The sequence below is a fragment of the Hemitrygon akajei genome, chromosome 11 (genome assembly GCF_048418815.1).
Source record: "Hemitrygon akajei chromosome 11, sHemAka1.3, whole genome shotgun sequence".
NCBI lineage: Eukaryota > Metazoa > Chordata > Chondrichthyes > Myliobatiformes > Dasyatidae > Hemitrygon > Hemitrygon akajei.
In genome coordinates this window covers 11,373,141-11,387,311 of record NC_133134.1, presented here as the reverse complement: position 1 = coordinate 11,387,311, position 14,171 = coordinate 11,373,141, and the positions used below count along the sequence as shown (strand labels likewise).

At 42.1% G+C, this 14,171-nt stretch overlaps 1 protein-coding gene across 1 annotated transcript in view; it reads left to right on the top strand.

Annotated features, from left to right (window-relative positions):
- pkd1a (polycystic kidney disease 1a) overlaps positions 1-14,171 on the top strand; it is a 262,592-nt gene that overhangs the window by 228,257 nt on the left and 20,164 nt on the right. Inside the window, exons 39-44 of the mRNA XM_073060211.1 lie at positions 1,544-1,695; positions 3,347-3,465; positions 7,464-7,611; positions 8,990-9,115; positions 11,319-11,493; positions 12,875-13,162. Of these exons, the coding sequence (XP_072916312.1) occupies positions 1,544-1,695; positions 3,347-3,465; positions 7,464-7,611; positions 8,990-9,115; positions 11,319-11,493; positions 12,875-13,162 (1,008 nt within the window). The remainder of the gene's footprint in view (positions 1-1,543; positions 1,696-3,346; positions 3,466-7,463; positions 7,612-8,989; positions 9,116-11,318; positions 11,494-12,874; positions 13,163-14,171) is intronic.

Below are 14,171 nucleotides of genomic sequence, written 5' to 3'. Positions count from 1 at the left end.
GCCCCCTGCACCCACTTCTCAGACACACATTTATCTGCCAAATCCTGTTTCTACTCTCACTGGCGCATGGCACAGATAGCAATCTAGAAATTACTATCCAGGAGGTCCTGCTTCTGAGCTTCCTACCTAGCTCTCTAAATTCTCTTTTCAGGACCTCATTGCTTTTCCTTCCTACGTCATTGGTACCAATATGTACCAAGACTTCTAGCTGCTCTCCAGTCTAAATGGACACCCTTCTATTCTGAAGCGGTGCCCTTAATCCCAGATTCCTGTACTATAGGAAATATCATCTCCACATTCACTCTAGCAATATTCGGTAGGTTTCAATGAGACCCCCACTCCCTCTTCTTCTAAACTGCAGTGAATACAGGCCTAGAGCCATCAAACGCTCCTCATACATTAATCTTTCACTTTAACTTCATGTTGGCATCCACACCGGACTTTGGAGAGTGGTCCCAGGCTCAAGTCGTCCGTCTCCCTGCGCACTTTGCATCCATGCTGGGTTGAGCGTCGAGCTAGCAACTCAGCCTCGTTAGAACAGACAATCGTTAAAGAAACGCCAAGTGTTGCTGCGCAATGTGCCAGTGAGGCACAGGTCGATATTATTATTCAGCTTCACAAGACACTTCAACTTAAAATGATTACTTTCTAGACAGGAGCTTTTGAATTGAACCCAAACAAAATCCTTTTGGATTTTGGATTCAGGTTCTTGGATAACTGGGATCTCTTCTGGGGGAGGTATGACCTGTTCAAAAGTGACGGGTTGCACCTGAACCGAAGAGGGACCAATATTCTTGCGGGCAGGTTTGTTAGAGCAACCTTATATACCGGCTGGGTAGCCTCCAACCTGATGGCATGAACATTGATTTCTCTAACTTCCGTTAATGCCCCTCCTCCCCTTCTTACCCCATCCCTGACATATTTAGTTGTTTGTTTTTTTCTCTTTCCCTGCCCATCACTCTGCCTGTTCTCCATCTCCCTCTGGTGCTCCCCTCCCCCTTTCTTTCTCCCGAGGCCTGCTGTCCCATGATCCTTTCTCTTCTCCAGCTCTGTATCACTTTTGCCAATCACCTTTCCAGCTCTCGGCTTCGTTCCACCCCCTCCGGTCGTCCCCTATCATTTCGCATTTCCCCCTCCCCCTCCTACTTTCAAATCTCTTAGTATCTTTCCTTTCAGTTAGTCCCGACGAAGGGTCTCAGCCCAAAATGTCGACAGTGCTTCTCCCTATAGATGCTGCCTGGCCTGCTGCGTTCCTCCAGCATTTTGTGTGTCCTTTTGGTGTGCTGGGCTCTCTTTTTTAATATATATTATTTCTGTTCTTGCACAACCTTTAATCTATTCAATATACATATACTGTTATTTATCTATCTATCTATTTATTTATTATTACTTTCTCTTGTATATTATGTATCACATTGAACTGCTGCTGCTAAGTGAACAAATTTCACGACACGTGAGAGTGATAATAAACCTGACTCTTGACTGCTTTGGTTGTGCTGATGTTTAATGTAACTGACTGAGCTCGTTGTAACCTCTCTTCCAGAACTTTCTCATTTACATGTTGTTTCTGCTGGTCGTCTTGCTGATTAATTACGGAGACTCGTTCAGAGACGCCCAGAGTCGCCTCCTGCACACTTCGATTCGACAGGGTCTGGTCGGAGTAAGAAGAGGGGTGGAGTTGCAGAAAATCAAAAGGTGGGTCACCGGGTATCATCTGAAACCTTATCAACTGCATCTTTACCGTGCGTGCTGAGTCGGTGTTTAAGGCAAGACCTGCTTCAGAATCACAAGGACCAATCCGCTGACCATCAGCACCCACAATCCATTACACACCAATGCCATCTTAATCTGCCCACATTCCAGTGAACACCAGCCATGATGGAGCAGACTCGATGGGCCAAATGGCCTAATTCTGCTCCCATGTCTTATGGTCTTATTGTCCTCCCGGACTGTACCACTACCCTACACATGAGCAAACTGCAGTTGCCACAAGAAACTGCAGAAAGATGTGGACACATCTCAGCACATCGTGGTAACCAGCCTACTCTCCATGGGCACGAGATTTTACGGAATCACTGAGCAACTCGTGCAAGATAGAACACAGAACATAATACGGATCTTCAGCCCATCATGTTATGCTGACCTTTTCACCTACTCCAAGATCAACTTAACAATTCCTCACACGTAGCCCCCTCTTTCCCTTTTCACCCATGTGCCTATCTAAGAGTTTCTTAAATGTCTCTATATCACTGCCTCTGCCACTACCCCTGATTCCACATGACTACCACTCTGTATAATAAAACCCACCTCTGACATCCCCCCCCATACTTTCCTCCAATCACCTTAAAATCATGCTCTCTTGTATTAGCCATTTCTGCCCAGGGAAAAAGACTCCGGCTGTTCACTCTATCAATGCCTCTTATCATCTTATACACCTCTGTCAAGTCACCTCTCATCCTCCTTCACTCCAAGGAGAAATGTCCCAGCTTGCTCAACCTTTCCTCTTAAGGCATGTTCTCCAATCCAGGCAGTATCCTGGTAAATCTCCTCTACACCCTTTCCAAAGCTTCCACATCCTTCCTATAATGAGGCAGGCAGAGCCGAACACAATATTCCAAGTGTGGTGTATACATTCAGTGGCCGCTTATTAGGCACACCTCCTCGTTAATACAAATATCTAATCTAATTGTGTGGCAGCAACTCAATGCATGAAAGCATGCAGACATGGTCAAGAGGTTCAGTTGTTGTTCAGACCAAATATCAGAATGGGGAAGAAATGTGATCTAAATGACTTTGACCGTGGAATGACCACTGGTCCTAAATTTGAATATCTCAGAAACTGCTGATCTGTGATTTTCATCCACACCAGTCTCTAGAGTTTACAGAGAATGGCACGAGAAACAAAAAACACCTAGTGAGCTGTAGTTCTCTGGGTGAAAGTGTCTCGTTAATGAGAGAGATCAGAGGAGAATGGCAAGACTGGTTCAAGCTGACAGTAACTCAAATAATCACATGTCACAATAGTGGTGTGCAGAAGAGTATCGCTGAACACACACCGTGTCAAATCTTGAAATGGATGGGCTACGCAGCAAAAGATCACTAATATGCACTCAGTGGCCACTTGTTAGGCAGCAGGAGGTAGCTAATAAAGTGGCCACTAGGTGTAGAACTGCAACATTACCTTGTGAATTTTGATCTCAGTCGCCAACGAATGAAAGCCAATGCACCATATGTTGACCCTTATGGTATCAGAGGACAACTCTAAGCCTGTTCCTATTATTGCCCCCGTTTAAGGTATTGAACCACGAGCTTCATTGGAGCCCACCTGATTCTCTGTCTCTTTCAGGTCAGGGGAACTATTTAAGTGGATGGCAGAGGCACTGCTGCCATATCTCTACAACAACCGAAGCAGGACTTTGTTGGGTTGTGCACGACTGCGCCAAGTTCGTTCAAAAGTAAACCACGGTAAAAGATCTTACAATGATATTGAGCCCTGCATGCCCTTGAGGTGTTTCAGTGCAAATTACAGACATGGAAAAGTGACAGCAATAAATAGAGTCAGATGCCCAGAGGAGGCTCACAAGAATGATTCCGGGGATGAAATGATTAATGCGCGAGGAGCGTTTGATGGTTCTCGGCTTGTACCCGCTGGCATTTAGAAGAATGGGGGGGGGGGGATCTCATTGAAACCATTCGAATGTTGAAAGGCCTAGACAGAGAGGATGTTTTCCATAGTGGGGGAGGCTGGGACTAAAGGCACAGCTTCAAAAGAAGGGGAGGTCCATTTAGAATAGAGATGTAGAGGAATTTCTTTCAATGGAGGGTGGTGAAACCAGGCAATTCATTGCCACAGATGGCTGTGGAGGCATGGTCATTGGCTATATTTAAAATGGAACTTGATAGGTTCTTGATTGGTCAGGGCATCAAAGGTTATGGGGAGAAGGCATGAGAATGAGGTTGAGAGGGATAGTAATTCAGACATGATGGAATGGCAAAGCAGACTTGATGGGCCAAATGGCCTAATTCTATTCCAATGTTGTATGGTAGAGAGTCAGAATCCTTCTCCCAGGGTAGAAATGTCACATAATGGAGAAGGTCCTCAAATCCTGACAACATCCTTGTATATTTTCTCTGCACTCTTTCAATCTTATTGATATCTTTCTTGTAGATATATGACAGGAAAATATTTTTTCACCAGAGTTCTATAAGAATTTAACAAGCAGTGTGCTTAAAGAAGATTGTTGGCTGTGGTCTATTTGGATTTCCAAATTTGATTTAATAAAAGATTCATGCACACATGATGGGCATGAACAGAGGATTGGCTTACTAAGTGAAAACAGAGTCAGGATAAGTGGCTCATTTTCAGTTGTTAAGTTGCAGCTAGTGGAGTGCCACTGATCTGGGATCTCAACTATTTACAGACAACATTAATGACTTAGATAAAAGGATTGAGTTTATTGTAGCCAAAGATACTGATGAAAGGTGACCTGTGAGAATAATAGGAGTGGTTCACAAAGAGAGATAGGTAAGTTAGATGGGACGAGAGTAAATGTTTGGCAGATGCCGTATAACATGGAACTATGTAAGGTTTTTCACTTTAGTCAGGGGAATGAAAAATCAGAATCAATGTTTAAATAGAGAAAGATGAAAGATAATTTTTTTCTTAGAGACGGATATCATGTACATGAAGCACAAAACAGTAGATCATAAGACATAGAAGTAGAATTGGCCATTTAGTCCATCGAACCTGCTCTACCATTTAATTGTGGCCGATTTACTAACCCTCTTAACCCCATTCTCCTGTCTGCTCCCCGTAACCTTTGACGCCCTGATTAATCAAGAACATGTCAACCTTTGCTTTAAATATACACAACAACTTAGCCTCCGTAGCCACCTGTGGCAATGAATTCCACAGATTCACCATCCTCTGACCAAAAAGGATTCCTCCTCCTCTCTGTTCTAAAAAGGCATCCCTCTATTTTGAGGCTACGCCCTCTCATCCTTGATTCCCCAACGATGAGAAACAATCTCTCCACATCCACTCTATCTAGGCCTTTCAGATGATGGATTCTAATTTTTAAATTCACAGTTCCTTCAAAATTCAGGATCGAGACACAAAACATTGCAATATAATCGTTTTAGGAAGAGTTGATAGAAGAGAAGAAGACTGGACAGTGACAGGGAAAACTCAGGAAAAAGAATATGGCAACTGAAACAAAACAACTATTTTATACCCAGAGAGATAAGAAAAATTCTATTCAAATCCATAGATAATAATTCACCAGTTAGAAAGCATTTTGTCAATACTGCAGTACTAAGTTAACCAGTGAGAAAACACTTATACACTTAATGCAGAACAAAGAAGCTTTCAGAGTTATACTTTATATTAAACAGTTATATGCATACTATAGGAATCATAGTAAGCAGTTACTGGTATATAAGTAATTATATAAAATACAAGCAGATAATTAATTGTTAAACTGCAAAGAAAATAACAATTGAACAGTTGAACTCTAGAATTAAACAGTCAGATCCAACAAGGAATAAGCGTGTAGGAGTTATGAAGTTATGTTGTAGTAATATAAGACATTGATGAGGCCACACTTGGAGTGATGTATACAGTTTAGGTCTCCATGTTGCAGGAAAGACGATATTAAACAAGGAAGCGTACAGAAAAGATTTACCAGGATGTTGTCTGGATTTGGGAGCCTGAGTTATAAGGAGATGTTGCATTGACTAGGACTTAATTCTCTAGATCTAGAATGTAGAAGATTGTTGGGTGACCTAATAGAGGTACATAAGATCATGAGAAGCATAGATAGCGCGAGACATTTTTCCCCATGGAGGGGTTGCTAAAAAACAAGAGGGCACTGGTTTAAGATCAGAGGTGAGAGATTAAGATGGCCATCAGGCGCAACTTCTTCAAGGGAGTAGGGTGTGAGTTTGGAATGAACTGCCAGAAATGAGGGGGGTGGGATCTCATTGACGCCTATCAAATGTTGAAAGGCTGCAATAGAGTAAATTTAGAGAAGAGGTTTCCTGTGGTTTGGTGGGGGCATCTAAGACCAAAGGACATAGCCTCGGAATAGAGGGACATCCTTTTAGAGTGGAGATGAGGAGGAATTTCTTTAGCCGCAGAGTGGTGAATCTGTGGAACTCATTTCCACAGATGGGCAGTGGAAACCAAGTCTTTACATATATTTAAGGCAGAATTTGATAGATTCTTGTTTGATCAAGGCATGAAAGGATTCAGGGAGAAGGTGGGAGATTGGAGCTGAGAGGTAAAATGGATCAGTCGTGATGAAATGGCATAACAAACTCGATGGGCCAAATGGCCTAATTCCGCTCCTATATTTTATGGTCTTCTGGTCTAAATGGCAGTTGAGGTAGGCACACTAACAACATTGTAAAACCCTAGACAAGTACAATTTCTCCTATTCATGTACTGATCCAGATAATTACATGGGTAGGAGAAGCTTAGAGGGCTACAATTCAAATGCAAGCAGAGGGGACTGTCTCATTGGCCAACATAGCCGGCACGGACTGGTGGGGTCAAAGGGCCTGCTCCTGTTCTGTTTGGCCCTGACTCTAAGGTAGTACCGAGGAAAACAAACGGAAAATTGACTTTACAGGACAATGGAGACTGAAGTAGGGAAGTCTTGCTTCAATCGTACAGAGAAATGCCTAGGAGGCTGCTTATAGAAGGTTAACTCGGTATAAAAATAGAGTGAGGAATGATCTATGGGCAATGCAGGCCTCCATTATTTTTCATTTAGAAGATTGAGAGTTGGATTTATTTGTTCTGAGGATGCTGACAAGATGTTTACCCCCATCTATCACCTTCTGGGACTTCTGCTTACGCAGTTTTTCAGTCTGTTGGATACATCGGAAACTGAAAATTACTGGATTTGTTCAAATTGAGATTAAACTACAGAACCTTACTTTAGAATCAGAATCAGGTTTAGTACCACTGGCATGCTTTGTGAAGTTTGTTGTTTTGTACCAGCAGTACAGTGAAGTACATAAAAACTATAAATTACAATAGGAAGAATATATAAAGAAAACAGAATTAAGTAAGTAATGCAAAAAAGAGCAAAACTAGTGAGCTAGTGTACTGGGGTTCATCGTGCATTCAGAACAGCTGTTCTTAAACTGTTTACTGTATGTTTTCAGGCTCTTGTATCTCCTCCTCGATGGTAGTAATTCTTTCTTCTATTTATAAATTCTGTTTTGTTAGTTTGAATGTAACTGCCTACTTGAAATATTGATGTCCCATCGTAAATTCTTCAAAGGCTTATAGAGTGTATGATGGACCATTACCAAATCATTCATTGAAATTTGTCTTTTCTAGTTCGGGTGAAATTTAGCTGGAATATTAGGGCTGGGTTTGTGTCTGACTCGAATGTTTCCACCGTTAATGAAACGTCAGGCTAGCCATGTTTCCTTTGCTGTCTCCCGCCCAGTTCAATGCCTTCAGCAAGCTCCCCCATCTCCAGTGACCAGACAATGTTACCCCTTGGTTGAAGATACCGGTGACTACGAGGTTGGATGGAAGAGCCCAGTCATGAATCGGAGCAACGCCTGGCCGTACTCATCGCCTGATCTAGCAGAGTAAGGACGCATTCTGAAATATTGGTTGGGCGGCATGGTATCTGTCTTACTGGACTGGTAACCCCAATGGCTAAACTCTTCCGTTCCCAAACCTTCTGTTCTCTGGGAGAGAGCAGTCTTTGATTCTGAAAGAGTTCCCACTGACTTGAGGACCTGAGTTATAGAGGAAGGTTAAATAGGTTAGGACCTGGATCTTAGGAAAATGAGGGGAGATTTGAAAGAGGTATACAAAATTATGAGGGCTATAGAGAGAGTAAAGGCAAGCAGGCTTTTTCCACTGAGGTTGGGTGAGACTAGAACTAACAGTCATGGGTTAAGTGTAAAAGGTGAAATATTTAAGGGGAACCTGAGGGGGAAGCTCTTCACTCAAAGGGTGGTGAGAGTGTGGAATGAGCTGCCAGCAGGTTTGACTTTAGCATTTAAGAGAAATCTGGCTGAGTTCATGTATGTAAGGGGTATGGAGGTCTATGCTTCAGGTGCAGGTCGATGGGACTGGGTAGAATAACAGGTCGGCATGGGCTAGATGGGCCGAAGGGCCTGTTTTGAGCTGTGGTCCTCAATGACTCCACATGTACAGCTGCCTGGCAGCTCCAGTGTTCCGAGTTCAATCCTGATCTCTGTTGCGGAGATCTCCCTGTTACTGTGTGGGCTTCCTCCAGGAGCTCTGATTTCCTCCCACATCTGGGTTGGTAGGTCAATTATTGTCAGTAATTCAGCCTCAGTGTGTGGGTGAGTGGCAGAATCTGAGACAGAATTGTGAAGGGTGATTATAATTGGGAGATTGATGGGCCAAAGGGCCTGTTGCTATGTTCTGTGACTCTCATAGTTACGAGAGTAGGCTATTCAGCTCCTTGTGCCTTCTCCAGTATTCAATAAGATTGTTTTAAACTTGCACCACTCTCCTGCACCAGCTACGCATCCCTTGATTTCCTGAAAGCCCAATAAAGATAAATATTAACATTACTTGTCACAGGTACATCAAAATATCGAAGCATACAGTGAAATGTGTCGTTTGTAGCAATACCCAACACAGTCCATGGATTGTGCTGGACCTAACCCTAACCTTACGTTTTTGGAATGTGGGAGGAATCCAGAGCACCTGGAGGAATATTTAGACATTGGGTACTTACAGAGATTGTGATGGGTGCCTAGAAACACTATCAGGGCTGGTGTTAGAAGCAGATAGATTAGGGACATTTAAGAGACTTTTGGATAGGCACATGGATGATAGAAAAATGGAATGTTAAGGACAATGTGGGAGGGGAGGGTTAGATTGATTGTGGAGTAGGTTTAAATGTTGGCACAATGTTGTGGACCATGCTGTTTTATTCTATGTTTCTGCAAAGTGAGTTATCACATCTGACTCAATTTCTGCCAGGGTGTGGTACTGGGGCCAGACAACAGTGACGGACAGTGGAGGATATGTGCAGAAACTGGGCAGGACAATGGACCAGAGCAACTCCACTCTGTGGTGGTTACAGGAGAACAACTGGCTGGACAGAAGGTGAGTGTTATCAAAAAATATATGAACATTCCATTTTTGGAACAGTTGGATTTTCAGAAGCATAAGACTATAGGACATATGAGCAGAATTATGTCATTTAGCCCATCAATTCTGCTCCACCATTCCATCGCACTTGATATATTATCCCTCTCGACCTCATTCTCCTGCCTTCTCCCCGTAACCTTTGATGTTCTTATTAATCAAGGATTGATTAATCTTTGCCTTAAATATATCAAAGACTTGGCCTGCACAGCCTTCTGTGGCAATGAATTCCATAGATTCACCACCCTCTGGCTGAAGAAATACCTCCTCATCTAACTTTATCCTGGCCTTCTCAAACGGCAGGGTGAATTATATTAAATTATGATCGCTGCCTCCTAAGGGCTCCTTTACCTTAAGCTCCCTAATCAAATCTGGATCACTACATAACACCTAATCCAGAAATGCCATTCCCCTAGTGGGCTCAAAAACGCTACCTCGTAGGCATTTTCCAAATTCCCTGTCTTGGGATCCAGCACCAACCTGATTTTCCCAATCTACATGCATATTAAAATCCTTTCTGTCTGTAGCATAATTGTCCTTTCTACATGCCTTTTCTATCTCTCATTGAAATTTGTATCCCACATCATGGCTATTGTTTGGGTATCTGTACATAACTCCCATCAGGGTCTTTTTCCTTTGTGGTTTCTTATCTCTACCCACGAGCATCCTACATCTTCTAATCCTATGTCACCTCATTCTAAGAATTTGATTTCATTTTTTTTTATCAAAAGAGCCTCTGCCTGTCCTTTCGATACAATGTGTATCCTTGGGTGTTAACTCCTAATTATGATTTTCTTTCAGCCACGATTCAGCAATTCTCATAACATCATAATACCATTCTCTAATTGTGTTACAAAGTCATCTACCTTATTCCATTTACCATGTGCATTAAAATACAATACGTTCAACTCAGTATTCATCACCCTTTTTAATTTTGGCCCACTATTACAGTTTAACTCATCCTACTGACTGCAGTCCCAGAGATTTGAATTTTGCCCTCAGCACTGACACATCTCTGAGGCAAGACCTTACTCTTTCTCAACTCTTGTTGCCATCAGACATTGGTTTGGTAGAGACCCAAGCACTTAGCAATGGAGACATCATCACAAAAGCTCAGCAGCTAGTTATGCTGAGGAAGAAAAACTTTGTCCTGCCCAAGGGTTTCGGCCTGAAACGCCAACTGTACTCTTTTCCATTGATGCTGCCTGCCCTTCTGGGTTCCTCCAGCACTTCATGTGTGTTGCTCAGATTTCTAGCATCTGTAGATTTTCTCTTGTTTAGGGAAAACTTTGGTGTACAATTCTGGTCACTCCATTACAGAAAGCAAAAGATTGCAGGAGAAGTTTACCAGGATCCTGCCTGGATTTGAGGTCTTTGTACAAAAGAAGTTCGACAACCTTGCGTTGTTTTCTCTGGAGTCTCTGAGGCTGAGGGGAGACCCGATAAAAGTTTATAAAATTATGAGAGGCAAAGATAAGAGTATTTTTCTAATAATTACATTTACATTCATATCTCTGTTTTGCTCTGTGTACAATACTAGTTCAAAGTAGTGCTTTCTACAGGCATATCTGTGAGATTTAGAGAACATTGAACACTCGACAGTACAGCACAGATGCTAGAAGCTGTAGAGAAGGTAGAATATTGCCTACATTAGAGAGGATGTCTTTTGAGGAAAGGTTGAGGTTAGCAGCAAAGGAGGATGAGAGTTGACTTGATATAGGAGTACAAGATGATAAGAGGCATTGACAGGGTGGACATACAGACCCTTGGTCACAGGATAGAAGTGGCTAATATGATAGGGCATAATTTTAAGGTGATTGGAGGGAAGTATGGCGGGGTGGATGTCAGGGTAATATTTTTAACACAAAGATTGATGTGCATGAAATGTACTGCCAGGGATGGTGGTATAGGCAGATACATTAGGGACATTTAGGAGACTCTTAGATGAAAGAAAAATGATGGGCTATCCAGGAATGGAAGTGTTAGATTGATTTTAGACTAGTTTAAAGGGTCAGCACAATCTTGCGGGCTGAAGGGCCTATGCTAAACTGTACTGTTATATATTCTATGTAATGGGACCAGTAGGTTGCTTGCTGATAAAATTGCAAAGCAATACATTGTGCAAACTTTAAAACGAGGTCTTGTCCTTTCGTGTTGACAGGACCCGAGTGGTCTTTGTTGAGTTTACCCAGTATTGCCCCAATGTGGACTTGTTCAGCGTGGTCAGTGTGTTCGTAGAGTTCCCCGTGTCGGGGGGAGCATTCACCGCCATTGACATCAAACCGTTCTCTCTGCTGCGTCTGAGTGAAGGCATGGACTTTCTGCTTGTCATGATGGTAAGTTCTCACCACACCAGCAGACATCTGATCTTCTCCCACTACCCCTGCTGCCCACCTGGTCAATCAATCTTAATGGTGAGGCTTGAACTGTCGATAGGATGCTTTTTTTTTTACAAAAGTTTATTCAGATAATTATATTATCACAGCAATACACTAATATACAATAGTGTTTTGCTGTTACTGTAGTGTGGACATCTACTTATTTATGAATACAGCGCAGAAAAGGCCTTTTGGCCCAGGATGTTGTGCTGACTCTTTAACCCACAATCAATTTAATCCTTCCCTCCTACATAGCCCTCCACGTTCCTATAATACATCTGTTTAAACACAGGCGGCCATACTTGCCTTCAGACCACCTGTCAATGCCACTGGCAGATAGCATTGTGGTTAGCATAAATTTTACAGTAACAGTGGTCATCAATCAGGGTTCAATTTTACAACATGTGCTCTCAGTATTACTTCTTTATTTGCACAATTTGTCTTCTTTTCCACATTGGTTGCTTGTTAGCCCTTGTTTGTGTATAGATTTTTTGTAAATTCTATTATTTTTCTTTATATTCCTGTAAATGCTTGCAAGAAAATGAATCTCAAGGTCCTTTATGTCCTTTCTTAAGTAATTTTATTTTGACTTTTGATTTTGAATATGCCCCAAAATGTGCCCCAATTTTGAATAGCCAGATGGTTGTAGACTTAAAATTAATCAGGGGTGGCGAGCCTATGGCACACACAAAACTTTAACTGGCACACTGCATGCAGTGCCAGCCCTCAATTACTTAAACCCACCCATAATAAAAAAGATACATAATGATTATCTTTGCTGCTAAATGAAGCAGTAAGTGATATTTTACAACCCAAGAGTAATGAGATGTTTTCACACGAAACGTCTCACATTGACTTGTCACCGGCTAGACGGTAACAAGAACACGCAAGGTTCAATGATACGTTTTCAAATCCTTGCGGACCTGGTGTACACATCAGTATTTACATGGTAAATATTTACAATAACAATGCTATGTGGAAGTTATATTACTTTTAAATTGCCTTTTTGAAAGATTAGTATTAAGTTTTTGAACAGGTTTTCTAAAGTGCTTCATTTATGTCAATCTCTTATACTTTTATTCATGGTAAAACAATGAATCCATGTAAATAAACAACAGGTCTCATCCTTTTCCTTAAAGTCCACAACTTTTGTTACTAATTTATTAATCAATGATAATCTCTGCTCAAAATCACCATGACACGAGAGTTTTTTTTTTAGAAGACTATGATAAGGTCTGCAGAATGTTCGCCACACCTGTTGTAGCTGTAGACAAGGATTAGTGATCCTCTGTTAGCGTAACCAGACAAAGGAAAGGATTGACTATTTGCTTGCTTACAGGTCTTTCTCTTGCTGTTTGTCGTCTACTTCACAATCAGTGAAGTGCTCCTGATGTGTCACGAGGGCAAGGCATACTTCCTCCAGTTCTGGAACTACCTGCAGTGGTCAGTCATCGTCCTCAGTGTCTGCTGCGTGGCTGTGCATCTGAAGCGCGCCAAAATTGGCGACAAGCAGTGGGCACATTACCTTGCCAACCGAGACTGCTTCACCAACTTTTACCAGATGGCGCAGTTGAGTCAGGTGTTCACCAACCTGGCTGCTGTCCTCCTTTTCCTGCTGACGGTTAAGGTATGATCTTTGAAACGCGAGCCTGAAACATGTACATTGCTGAGGGTCTCATCGGTGCTCCAAAATGTGGCTGCCTGTTTGTTCCCTGTAGCTGGCTGCTGGGTATTTAGCAAACTCCAAGTCAAATGCATGTTGTACATCTAAAGAAATAAATTCGTATCCGGCAAAGTTCACTCTGCATCTCACATTAACCAGGTGCTCCTAAAATGGATGGAAGATTGATATCAACCCAATGTTACATGGAAGGTCTCATGTGTTTCCTAGTCCTGAGGGAAGCCATTTGTCCCATTAATCTTTACTTGTCCTGAAATGTCAAATCAAGTTCAAGTTTATCATCATGGGCAGACATAGACTGAGATACAAAAGGCATGGAGATTAGCATTTTGCAGCAGCACTTCCCTGCACTCACCTACAGAAAAGATGTAAATAAGATTGAAAGCGTTCAAAGAAAATTTACAAGGACATTGCCGGGACTTGAGTTATAGGGAAAGGTTGAATAGGTTAGGATTTTATTCGCTGGAGCATAGAAGGTTGAGGGGATATTTGATAGAGGTATACAAAACTTTGAGGGGTAAATGCTAGGGGTGATGGTGGGGGCGGTGGTGAGAACAGCGGCGTGCATCTGGATCAAGGAGATTCCGGCACTCTGGCGATACTGGAGATCTTCACACACCTGGGTCAAGACAAACAAATAAATACCCCTTTGTTCAAGAAATTCCTAGCTCTACTTAATCAATCAAGTGCCCTATCACAAGTACAACACAAAAACCAAGTGGATTTGATGGTAAGAACCGTTTTATGGTGTTTCATAAAATTTACGGCACAAAACTGGCTGTTACCCCAAATAGTATATGCCCAAGATTAGGACCCATCCTTTATTTTATCTCATTTTACCTTTGCTGTTGTGTTTGTACCTACAGTAAAGATATCAATAAGATTGAAAGAATGCAGAGAAAATGTATGAGGATGTTGCCAGGACTTGAGGACTTGAGTTATAGGAAAGGTTGAA